General features: G+C 37.9%; 2 protein-coding genes across 19 annotated transcripts in view; one reads left to right on the forward strand and one right to left on the reverse strand.

The window, feature by feature from the left end:
* The window catches only part of DZIP3 (DAZ interacting zinc finger protein 3), a 74,033-nt gene extending 61,639 nt beyond the window's left edge, over positions 1–12,394 (reverse strand). For 3 of the 17 annotated variants that reach the window (XM_081138533.1, XM_081138528.1, XM_081138537.1), the window contains exons 1-2: positions 12,063–12,394; positions 11,804–11,961 (exon numbers count right to left, since the gene is read on the reverse strand). The gene's annotated coding sequence lies outside the window, so the exon portion shown is untranslated. Of the gene's footprint in view, positions 1–1,225; positions 1,340–11,709; positions 11,962–12,062 lie in introns of those variants that run through there. The other 14 variants (XM_081138532.1, XM_081138543.1, XM_081138536.1 and 11 more) reach the window with 7 other exon arrangements.
* CIP2A (cellular inhibitor of PP2A) overlaps positions 12,271–13,082 on the forward strand; it is a 36,987-nt gene continuing 36,175 nt past the window's right edge. The window contains exon 1 of one of the 2 annotated variants that reach the window (XM_081138547.1): positions 12,271–12,652. In XM_081138547.1, coding sequence (XP_080994673.1) covers positions 12,551–12,652 — 102 coding nt within the window. In that variant the 5' untranslated portion in view covers positions 12,271–12,550. The remainder of the gene's footprint in view (positions 12,653–13,082) is intronic. The other variant, XM_081138548.1, reaches the window with a different exon arrangement.

Consider the following 13,082-nt stretch of genomic DNA (forward strand, 5'->3'; position numbering starts at 1 on the left):
GACCTAGAGTGCCTTGGGCTTGCTACCAAGCACCATACCAGGTACAGTTTCTCATTTTTTGCCTCTGGACTGCTTATTTATCTCAGTAATTCGGTAGCTAGTTTCTCTAAAAGTATATTTAATACACACCCATAAATTAGACTGGGAGAGTTTTGGAGGCCCATTATTAAAAGACAATTCAGCATAGGTAATTCCCAAATCAAGAAGATATATTCCACAAGATCATTTTTAAGTCACCTATTAAGAATTCAGATTGTATTTACTCAAAGAAACATTGTTTTATATGATGTCCAGTCTCCCCCAAAGCCAGAAAAAGACAGCAACACAAAGAGAGGAAGAAGGAACTGCAGAACCTGAACCCTCCTAAGCCTTGAGGTCTGAGTATCCTGTCACTCATGAGCTTAACAGGGAGGGGACAAGTTCCTGGTCTAAAGGCTAAAAGAAGTCCTGAAGGGATCATCTGCAAAACAAGTATCCCTGATTATAATACTACCTATATTCTGTATTTGACTCACACCAGCTCTAAGTTACACAGAAAGTACTGAGACAAAGATAATTTAATAAAGATTCACACACATGCTGACTTCTAAATTTCCTCATTTAAAACCGAGCTTTCTAACACCTGTTAGTTTCTTGCCCATCCCTAACAAAACACCTCTTGCTGTCAGTATTACCTATACAGAATCTAGTTCTCCTAGGAAAATTATTTTATTTTAGTTGTATTCTTATTTTAAAACCTGAGTAAGCAAAGTCATAAGCCTATTTAAAGTTACATTCTATCCAAATCCCAGTGAAAGAACCTAAAGCTAATAAGGAAGCAGAGACAGGCTGGATAAGCCTTGTTATTCTTTCACACTACATCATATCTGCTTCATCTGTTTAAACAGCTGTATAGAAAAGGACATCGCTTTGAGAATTTTAGGATTGTAATCAAACTGTTTTTCTTTTATGGTTTCTATAACCTCCCTGGACATCAACACCTCCCCCTCTGACAAGCTTCCCTTTAGTCAGTAGCTGTTTGAACAGACAGCAGGGAGGCTAAACAGAAGGCAAGCAAACCCTCTGGCAACAAGGCAGAGAGGATGGAAGGCCTCCACTAAGCTATTCAGTGTTTAGCTTGAAAAATAAAAGGGTGTAAAATTAATCAATCAGAAAATATTTGGATCTGAATTAAGAGTTTAAAAAGGCTAATGGCTTTCTTTTTCAGCCTGCTTAAAAATACAACCTGAGATGAATCTCTGTGATGAAAGGTTTTCCAGGACAGACCATCAATCCCATCATTTCCCTGGAGCTGAGCAGATGTGTGGCAAACCCTACCAGCAATAGCAGCAGCAGTAGCACTTCACAGCCTCTGTCGGGAAGGAAGGCCTCAGTGCCTAGCAACAGAAAGGAAGTAGCCAGCCTGCAACATTACCACTGTGCTTCTAAAATAATCCAAAGGTTCTTACCAGTCTAGATGCTGAAGGAAACCTTTAAACTCAGGGTTAACATGGGAGAAAGGGGAATCTGGTTTCCCCTGGTATATTCGTTTCAACAGACTTATCCTATCAGCAGGAAACTAAAAACTGACTGCTTTCCTGGAACTGAGGAATGGCTCTTCTGAAACCTGTTCAGATTCTGGCTGGTCAAACAGAAGGCAAGCTGAAGTTCAGTGTCAATTTACAATACATCTTTATCCACCAACCAAAATGATTTTTTTTGCAGGCTGTTTGAAAAATAAGGTCTTACCATCTATATCTTGATAACAGTAAAATACCTTTTTTACTACTCTTTCTAAATTCCCAGCTCCCACTTTCCCTCTTATCTACTGAAATTATAATAAACTTTTTTTTGTAAAGAGCTATTTTTCCCCATTTTTTTGTTGTTGTTACTCCTCACCTGAGGATATTTTTCCCATTGCTTTTTCAGAGAGAGTGGAAGGGAGGGTGGGAGTGTAAGAGAGGGAGAGGGAGACAGAAACATCAATATGAGAGCAACATCGACTTGATGCCTTCCCCACACACCCCAACTGGGGGCCAGGAATGCACCCTCAACCCAGGTACATGGCCTTGACCAGGAATCAAACCTGCGACCCTTTGGGTGCAGTTGTTGCTATAACCACTAAGCCACACTGGGCAGGGCTATTTTCCCCAGTTTTAAAGCTGTGCTTATTCACATCAAAGTAGGCACAGCTCTTGTTTATAACTTTTAATTATTCATTCAAACATGTACCTTGAGGACTCTTATCACCTCCCTAAATTGTATATAAGCACATTGTTTTTAAATCCACCTGAACAATTTACAGGCTCTGATTGGCCAACAAGTTTACATTTCAATGTATGGGAGGATGTCCCATGAATTTGCTACCCTGGACAGTTCTGGCACTTACAGATCACACATTGCCAAGTAGGAAAGTTGATATTAATGTAAAAAAGAACAAAGAAAAAAAGGAAAATAAATGAAAACAAAATAATATACTTGCTATTTTGCAGGACAGTAGTTCAGTTATTGAGAACTTTTCTTATGCTCACTAAAACTGGAGTTTCTCTTGGCACTACTGACATTTTGGGCTGGATAGTTATGTGCTATGGGAAGTGTATAAAAAAATACATTTTTATTTATTTCTTTATTGATTTTAGACAGAAGGAGGGAAGGAGAAAGAGAGAGAAAGAGAGAAACATTCATCATTTGCCTCAAGTGTACCCCAACCAGGGATAAAACCTGTAACCTGGGTATGTGCCCTGACTGGAAATCAAACCTGCTACCTTTTGGTGAGATGATGCTCCAACTAACTGAGCCATAGCAGCCAGGGCTTTCCTACACATTTTTTAAATGTTTAGCAGCCTTCCTGGCCTCTACTCAGTAGATGGCAACTCTCTCCCACTTCTCAGCTGCATTGTGGCAACCAAAAATGTCTCTAAACATTGCAAAATGTCCCCTGGGGGACAAAATTGCTCCCAGTTGAGAACCACCTAACTAAATAAATGAGTTAAAATGGAAAGGTTAATTAAGTAAACATATAACAGATTGTTCTGAGGAAGAAAAATAAGACCATCCTGATATTGTGTAGCATGTATAAACACAAACAATAAACCACCTGTCTACAAGAAAGAGAAATGACATAAAGTATCTCATTTAGATTTCCATCAATGCTAAAAATAAGTAGAGAGGTTGCATAACGCTGGTAGTTAGGAGCACAGGAACACTGGGATCAGTTTGCAAGTGCATATAAGCCTGCTTTGATGCACACTAGCTGTGCAATCTTGTGTAAATTAATTAACACCGCCGTGCCCCAGTTTCCTCATCTGAAAAATGGGATTCAGATTATACCTGGTAGGCCCGGCCCAATGTGGCTCAGCAGCTGAGCATCAACCCATGAACCTGAAGATTATACCATAGGGTTGTCATGAAAATTAGGTATTTAAAACGTAATAGAAAAGTACCTGGCACATAGTAGGCACTATATATGTTCCTAATCACCACCACCAGATCATCATTTACTTTTGTTTAAGTTTGCAGCAAAATTAGTTCACCTTTCTTCCAATTCTCTACATGATGGAGAAATGCTATTGTACAGAAAGGAATGGTAATAATGACATTTAAGAATTGAGGCAAAACTACTATTTTTTCAAATATATCCCACACGGCACAGATAGCAGGTGAGTTTGCACATTCAGCACTTTGTATTTTTTGTATGAGCACATATACATCAGTCATATTCTTTAAATTGCATGATATGCCATTGTGTAAGTATATCATTTTCTCTGACCACTACTGATATATCAGCTTTGTCTTTTTTTTTTCTTTCTTCTTTTTTTTTTGGCTATTACAAACAATGCTGCAATTAACAACCTTGAATCTGCAACTTGGTAAAATTTTGATAGCTATTTTTAAAGCTGGACTTTCTAGGTCAGCAATGAGTTAAATGTACTCAAGAAGTTCATGGATCTGTTAATAACACAAACTCTGACACCATTAGTTATTACTTCTGTTAGATTTTTACCAAAATAATTCCAAAAAAAACTCCTGAAAGTTGATGTGAGATGTTTTGACCACAGATGAATAGTAGTCACTTCAAGGTTAAAAAAAATATGAGAGGATACTTCAGCTCTTGCCATTTAACAAAGATCATTGTTAACACTACCTGGCAACTTATACCAGGAAGCAGAAACCTTGCAATGTATACCCACTGCCCCTTCCTTATAAATTTGCCAAAACAGGAAACATCCTTGCCAAAATTAGCACCTTGTCAGAAGCAGATTTTTAATTCTTTCAGATCTATTCAGTCAATTATTTCTGCACTTGCACAGGCAAACCCAAAGAATGCATATTAATTTGTGTTGAATATCTGAAATGTACCTAAAATTGCAATGACAGGTCAGGATTTACCTAAATAATACTATCCATATATCAAACTACCCATCAGTTTCAGGTTAATTACAGGTAGCACTGCCAAAACTACACTGTTCAGAAATGTAGCTAGGAACTGTTGGAAGGAGCATATGTCACCCCTAAGCAAATTCTCCAAAAGTGAAATATTTTCAGCAACTTAAAAAATATGTTGTCATTACGGCTGTTAGACAAAAGCAAACATGACAGGATGTTGAGACATGGCACGTGTAGAGATGATCATCAAGCAGGGAATGGAGGACACAGTATGTACTTGACTCCATCACCGCCAGTCAACAAAGCCTACACTTCCCAAATCCAACTTGACCCACCCATGTGAGAAAAGTACTGCCCCTCATTATCTCAGAAAGACATATGTTTGTAAGTAGTGTTTAGGTAGGTCGAGCTTTTAATTATAGTTTATATTCATATAAAATTAATGAGGTGCATTAACTTGGTTTCATTGAAAATAAGGTTAATTTTCAACAGTTCCTATATGCTGGGCTATGCATCTAAGCACACTGAGTACACATCTGATCTTACACAACTTTGAAAGATAAACATTACTGTGTTCCATTTTAAAAATTAAGAAACTGAAGCTTAGAAAGTTCACATAGCTAATAAATCAATCAGAGCAGAAATTCATGCCCAAGTTTCACCAACCACAAATTGCATATTCTTCCCACTATAAGCTTACTGTACAATTAGGAACTGAATTAGATAATAATCACACAGGCAAACACACAGAAATAACACTATTTACATGACTGCACTGATCAGTAAATGATATTGTAAAAATAATCATGCCATCTTACTATTTCATGGTACACTATTCATACTAGTTTTTGCTAAGAGAATTTATTTGTTCAACAAAACGATTCAGAACAATGCCAGATACTATATTTGGTAATGAAATGAATAATAATGCTTGTCTAAATAGTCTGTCAAGCCCAGCCTGCGTGGTGGTTTAGTGTCGACCTATGAACCACGAGGTCATAGTTCAATTTCCGGTCAGGGCACATGCTTGGGCTGTGGGCTCAATCCCTAGTAGGGAGCGTGCAGGAGGCAACGGATCAATGACTCTCTCTCATCATTGATGTTTCTCTCTCTCTCTCCCTTTCCCTCCCTCTTCCTTCCTCTGAAATAAATAAAAACATATTTTAAATAAATAAATACTCTGTCAAAGTTAAAGATTTGGGGGAAGTCTCCAATTATTTGGTCACATTATCTCTAAAGCAGTAAACCTGAGAATACATTTAAAATATATGAATAGAAATTCATTTATGAATTATATTCAATTACAACTATAATATTAAAAAGAATGAGATTAAAATAAATAAAAATAAAAGTTCTAATATTTGTCCCCACACCCTGAGAGACAATTTCATGTATCTTGAGATGTGCACACTCCACTTTGGGCCCCACTGTCTTAGAAAACAGCTTCACATTTTAATTCAAGAAATAAGTATCTAACTGTTCCATGAACTTGATGCCTATTTTCTGAAAGACCAGAAATCTAAAAATGAGAAGGTCTGCACAAAGTAGGCCTTCAATATATATCAGTTATGATTAAAAATGATTACTGTACCTTAACTTAAAAGTATGTCACTTTCATATTTACTATCTACAAAATTGGATTCAGAAACAATGGATAGTACCTGTGTTTAAACAAAATGGCAACCTTCTGATTCTGGGATATGAAATTAGATGTGAAAATGTGTGTAGCAATGGGGAAAGAGATTTATCAAAAAATATCCAAACGTTGTACTCATTAACCTAGAGTTGAATTCTGTGAAATGTATAGGGGGAAAATAATCAGGCATAGTTTGAAAAGTGAGAATGTTTACTTTATGGTTTGGCAAATCTTTTATAGATTAGCTGAATTTTAATACTTGACAGTTGGAAAAGGAAACAGGAAGAACTGTAAAGGGAGAATGTTTCTGGTTTATACAGATTTTCTGGTTTTGTGATGAAGATGACATTTCTGAAAAATGAAAGGTGACATTAATGGTACAGACTTTGTTTTCTAGACCTGCATAAAGGATAAAATCAATTTAATGTTAGTATTTGAATTGTTTTAGCCATAGTGAGGACATGGTATCCAAATGACCCCACTCCTAGACCTCTGCCAGTTCTACCACTGAATTTCTTTGCCTTGAGTCTTTGGAACCAGGGCCAATGGAACTACTATTCCACCTAGTGTTTAAACCTACTGAATAATCTCCTAGTTTTAGATTTGGCCTCATGTCCCCACTAGAATGCAAGCCCTACAAAGTCAGGAAAAAATTTTAATTCCTCTGTTATATCCCTAGTGCCTAGAACACCTGGCACACTTAAACACTCAATACTGATTTAAAGAATGAAGCCTCCCATCCTTCTGCACACCGCAAGGCCTCTGAAAGTAAAAAGAAAGGGTGAGCTTGTGTATATATTAAGACTGCCTTCTTTGCCAACCTCAAGAGAAGCCCAGATTCTACAAGACTGATCCCTGCAGACAACTGCGGGTCAAGAAAGGGCCTTTGTCTCCGGCAGCTACTTTTCAGTGTTCTTTGCTGATTCTTCCCCATCTCTTAAACCTCTAAGTACTTAAGTACTTTGGTTCAATCTTTTCTATCCATACTCGCCCTATATCATTTGGTCTAAAGGTTTTAAATTTTCATCGCCAGCCTTGACCTCTCCCTTAACTACAAATAATATATTCAACAACCCATTCAACATCTAGCAGACATCTCAACATAACTGAAACTGAGCTCTAGATATCTCCCCTTCCCCAGAAAATAGCTTCAGCAGAGTAACCCAGCCAAGTCAGGCCTCAATCAGACTAACGACAGTTAACCCACAGACCTGTGAGCAAGAAATAATTGCTCATGGTTTTAATCATTGAGTTTTGAGGTGATTTGTTATACAGCAAATACTGATTAACACTCCACACTAACTACAACATCCCACCCTGACAGATAGTTTCCATCCCTCTTCCCTTTTTTTCCTCCACAGCACTTACTACTAATATTCATATATTTTATATGTCTTGTTTATATCCCCCATTAAAATAAAAGCTCTACTTGGGTAGAAATTTTTTGTCTATTTGACTTACTGCTGTATTTCCAAAACATAGAAATGTACCTACCACTTAACATTCATTAAATATGTAGTGGATGAATGAATTAACAATTAGCCCTGTGTTCATACCTCTAGTATAATTCCCATGTTACAACATTCAGGATTCTACAAACTCTGTACTTCTCTCAAAAATGTAATTAATATTGTCATTCAGTCTGACTCATCTAATATGACTTAAACCCTAATCAAGAGTCATTAAAAATTTCCATTTTCCTATTCAGTATTGAAGATATATATATTTTTAAGTCTTTCCAAAAGAAATAAAGGAGCTACACAACCCTAAACTTAGGTTGTAAGATCCTAAGCAGCTTTTGTTTAACTCCCTTAAATGTGTTTCCAGAACTATAAATTAGGGAAAATACCTATGCCAAACATTAAAAAAGAGAGCAATAAAAATTTACAGAGAACAGGGATTTTATGCCAATCCTTAAAAAAATGAAGAAATTGGATACTTAATATTTTGCCCTAAGAAAATATCATGTGTTCCCATAGAATATTCTACTTCTCTTAATAGCACTTACTCTGGTCTATTTCCAAAACAGACTCTAAGCTCTCTGAAAAGAACTAGTACTCAGTAAATATTTGATAACTGAATGTATATTAGCATTTAAAAAATATATTTACCTGACTGATAAAATGCAGATGTTTACTTTAGCTAGTGTCTTTAAAATTTTTTTTGGCATAAAATAAATGCACTTTATTAAAAAAAAAAACCACATAGTATGGAAATATACTAAGCCTTCAACTTAAAAAAAAAAAAACTATAAAAAGAGCAAATAAAGGAAAGTGTATGTATATGGATGGAATTAATAAAAAGTAAAACTAGTGATTTTGGGAGGGGAAAAACAAGAATAAAACCAAAGTTGGTTATTGAAATGCTGAATAAAATAGACTAATGGCTGGCAAGCCCAACTGAAAAATGAGATAGGATGAAAAAGGAAATTTAAAACTACCAGGAAGAGATAATGAGAATTATTGGAATACTGATGCAACTTTATATCAACAATTTTTAAAATCTAGATAAATAGTTACTATGCTCAAAAAATTTATAGTATTTCCAAAATCAACTCAAGAAAAAACAGAAAAATATGAAACAGATAACCCTATTAGAAATATAAATGTATTCTAAAGATCTATCACTAAATAAGCTATCAAGCTGAATTTTATTGGCCAGTTGTATACAATCCACAAAGATCAGATGACTCTTATGTGATTCATTATTCTACAGCACAGAAAAAAAAACAGAGAAAAGCTTCCAATTCATTTTCCAAAAGTAACATATAACCCAAATTCCAAGAGAGAATAAAGGAAAAATTATTTTTAATTCTCATGAACATAGATATAAAATCCTGAATAAAATATTTGCAGCATAGCAAATAGAAGGTTTTTACCTGTGTGATGGCAAATTATTACACCTTTCTCTTAGTTTTTTCATCTGTAAAATGGACAACATAAGCACCTAAAGCATGGAGCTGTTATGAAGTATCAAGTTCTTAAGAACAGAGCTTGGCACATGCAAAAGCTCAGTAAGCTATTTTTATCCCAAGAACAAAAGCAACATAACCCACTGCATTATCATTTTAAAGAGGAAAATAAGATATATAAGTGTAAACATCTGATAATTTTTTAGCAGACATTTTGGCAAATCTTTTAAAAAGGTATAAAGGGCAATCTCCTAAACATTTAAAAAAATATTTATCACACTCTAATAGCACAAATTATACTGTATTAAAATACTGTGTCATTTCCATTCAATTAAATATTAAGACACAGATGTTCAGTATCACCATGATTATTCCATATTTTGGATATTAAACTATTGAAATAAGTTAAAACAACAAATATTGAAAGGGATGAAATTATTATTTGCAGATTTTATATATATAGCTAGAAAGTCTAAGAGAGTAAGCAAAACTATTAGAATTAATGAGATTTTAGTTAGTAGGCTAAATAAAAGATATACCAAAAATCAGTATGTTTTTATAGTGACAGTGACAAATTAAAAATTTATAGGAGAAAAAGAAAATCCACTCACAGTAACAAAAATTATATAATAACCAGGAATAAACTTAATGAGAATGGTATAAGATTATATGATAAACTACGTAACATTTCATTGAGCATAAAATACAACCTGAATACTTTCTATTAACTACTCAGCAGTATCTGTATCTTCTTAACCACCCAAACTAAGAAACTTGGAATCCCTTCTAGTTTTATCTCTTTTCTTGCTCTTCACAACTGAAATTAGTCATTAAATCCTGCCTATTTCACCTCATAAATAGTTCTCAAATTTGTCACCTCTTTGCTATCTCCACTTTAATTATCTTGGTTATCCTTTGGAAAGACTCCAGCAAATTATATATTCTCCCTACTTGCAGCCTTACCCTCATCAAAATCATAGCCCATCCAGCTGCCACAGTAATCAATCTAAAATACAAACCTAACTAGATCATCAGGTCCCAGCTTAAAAACCAGAGGTCACCACTGAATTCTGGATGGAGTTCAAGTTCAAAGCTAATAAGGTCCTCAGTCATCTGCACCCAGCTTCATCTCCCGTTCCTCCCCCCCCCCGCCCCTTTTGGGGGCTTAAAATATGGCTCTATGTTTCTCATATTAGGATATGCAAGTACCTCTGACTAAAGATGTTAGGGCTTCTCACAGCTATCATCATGGTACACCCTACTAAACTTACAATATCAATTTTTGGTGATTTTTTTGAGAAAATGTTATTTTATATTAAAATGAATTCTTTATGGAAGCAATGCAAAATTCGTGTAACTGCTTAAGTTAAAATGCAAGATTTCAAACAAAGATGGCACAGCAAGCAGCTCTGACCCTTCCTGTTGGTTCTATAAAATAGGGAAGGGCATGATCAGGGGTCGGGGAACTTTTTTCTGTCAAGGGCCATTTGGATATTTATAACATCATTCTCAGGCCATATAAAATTATCAACTTAAATATTAGCTAGGAAAAAAGCTCCTAGATTTATTGAATTTCGAGTCTTGCCTGCAGTTGCCTTGGCAGGGACGAATGATTTAGCGGGCCATATAAGGCCACCGGCCGGATGTTCCCCACCCTGGGCATGATGATGACACACTTGTCATTACTAGTGAAATCTAACACTACCAAACTGTTATCACTGCATTTGCCAAGGAACTAAGATGTAACGAGCACTTGTTGACAACATAATTATGCCAGGCAACTGTCTGCACGACCTGACATGACCTCATCTCTACCACTCTATCTACTCCAGCTGCAGCGGCTTCCTTGCTGTTCCGGACACACCTGTCAGGCTCCCACTTCAGGGCCTCTGCCCTTGCTATTCTATCTAGAAATCTTTTTGACTGGAGAGTATGTTTCCTTGAAGTATTTCCTCGAATGCTGCTTTCTTTATCCTGATGTCCCATTTCCCTTCTCGGTCTGTTAGAGGAATAATTGTTTTATTTTCTCCATTTCACTTTCCTTAACTTATTGTGTTTATTATTTATTGTTTTTCTTTTCTCTACCAGAATGTAATGGTAGAATTGTTTTACTTACAGTAGGATTCTTATTTTATTCACTGAATCTAGTGCCTAGCACACTGTAGGCTCCAATTTTTTATTGAATGAACGATCTTATGAAACAGGTATTATTCTTGGCCAGATTTTACCCTGTTTAGAGACTGAAGCAGTGAGGATCTGCCTATGCTCACTAAGTAAAAGGTAGAGCTAGGATTTGTAAGCAGACAGCCTGACTCTAACATAACTGCATGGTGCCTCTAATTTACGTGGTGAATTACATAGGTACATTTAGGATGTTTCCCTTATTAGACAGTCCCTTCCCAGCAGGGGATACTTCATTATCTCTGACCCTTGGCTGGCCACGTCTCGCCCATATTACACTGAATAATTATTTGCAGAATGCATAGATTAATTACCCAGTGATTTTTACATGTATGTATCAATTGGCTAGATTATTTAAGCTTTCAGATTTAATTTTAAATTGTATCAATATAAAAACCCTGCTTTTAGAATGTACTGATGTAAAAAAAATTTTTTTCTTTGAATTGAGAAAACATTATTTCTGACAAATAGTTTAATTAAAAGGATATGTACCCCATTCTTACAATTTTCTCCAAACTGATTTTTAAAACTTTATTCAATATTAGCATCTATTAAGCAAAAGCTCCAGCACCCGCTATTTAACTTATTTCATTATATACGCATGCATATTAATTACCTCCGATCAAAACCCGCCAACGACGGTACTACTTCCATAGACGAGATTTCTAAAACAAGGAATCATGCCAGGTAAAACAGACATCTTCACTTACAAAAACTGACGCTAGTGAGAACGCTCCCGGAGCAATACAGAGCCCAGGAGTCACTCGCAGGTCGCTTTCTCAGGTAAGTCTGACGACCATCGTAAAGGTACGAGACTAACTTAACTGCATCCCAAGGGCCATAGGTTTACTCGGAGAAACAAACAGTCCTGCGCGGAAGGGATGCACATACGAGAGATTTTAAAAAGAGACCCCTCCCAGGCCGCCTCAAAATCTAGAGCCCAAGTTTCTCCTCCTCAGAACTCCTCACCGTGTCTAGACTAGGGGGACGCGACCATGTCTCAGGAATAGGCTGATGCACAAAGAAAAAACAGGCCATCCAGCGTGAAGGCCCAGGGAGCAAACCAAAACACGGCGCACGGAGGAACCGGGACCCCTCACGCCTAACCGCCCCTTCACAGACTGAGCTGCAATCGCATCTCTCGCGAGATTTCTCGTCTTTATGGGATCGCGAAGCTGAAACCTCGCGGCTTTTTAAGTAAGGGGTCTGAAAGGACAGCTCCTGATTCTTCGAGCGCCACAACCTCACTGCCCAGGCCTCCCCTCCCTTCCATCCTCCACCCCCTCACCCCACCCGTGTTTAGGAGCAGTCCTAGGGACTTCCGGAGCTAGACCGGAACCGGAAACTCTGGAAGCGAGGGGGTGGGGCCGAAAAATCAAAAAAAGAGCGCGGCGAAAGCTGGAGGCCCGAACTGGCCGGCTGGTGGTGGCCCTCGGGCGGTCCTGTGGCGGGTCCCGATGGACTCCACTGCCTGCTTGAAGTCCTTGCTGCTCACCATCAGTCAGTATAAAGCCGTTAAGTCGGAGGCGAACGCTGCCCAGCTTTTGCGGCACTTGGAGGTGAGGGGCTCCCGCGGGGAGGGCGAGACGGGCTTCCCTGTAGTAGTTTTGAGTGCACGGTGCAGCCGGGGTGGAGCGGCCCATTTAGGGCCGGGAGGGCAGCTCCCCCCTCCCCCGGCTGTCTTTTCGCGTCGGTGAAGGAGGCGAGTGTCAGCCTAGAAGTCCCACCGCCCCCTGCCCCGCCCCTGGGCCCTCCGCGCTCCCTCGGGCGCTGCAGCCGGAGGGGAGGAGGGGCCGCGGAAAGTCCTAGGAACCGGAAGGGAGGGGCGACAGGTTGGGCATTGGGGCTGTGCTTGGGGCTGGTAGAGGAGAAAACGTAAACCTGTATCTTTTCCCTGGCTTTTTATTTTGTTTTTTTCCATCGTAACAGCGCTGACAGTATACAGCGATCCTCGGGAGTGGCAGTGGTGGGGAGTGATGATTAAAACTT

Source organism: Miniopterus schreibersii, assembly GCF_964146895.1.
Source record: "Miniopterus schreibersii genome assembly, chromosome: 5".
Classification (NCBI taxonomy): domain Eukaryota; kingdom Metazoa; phylum Chordata; class Mammalia; order Chiroptera; family Miniopteridae; genus Miniopterus; species Miniopterus schreibersii.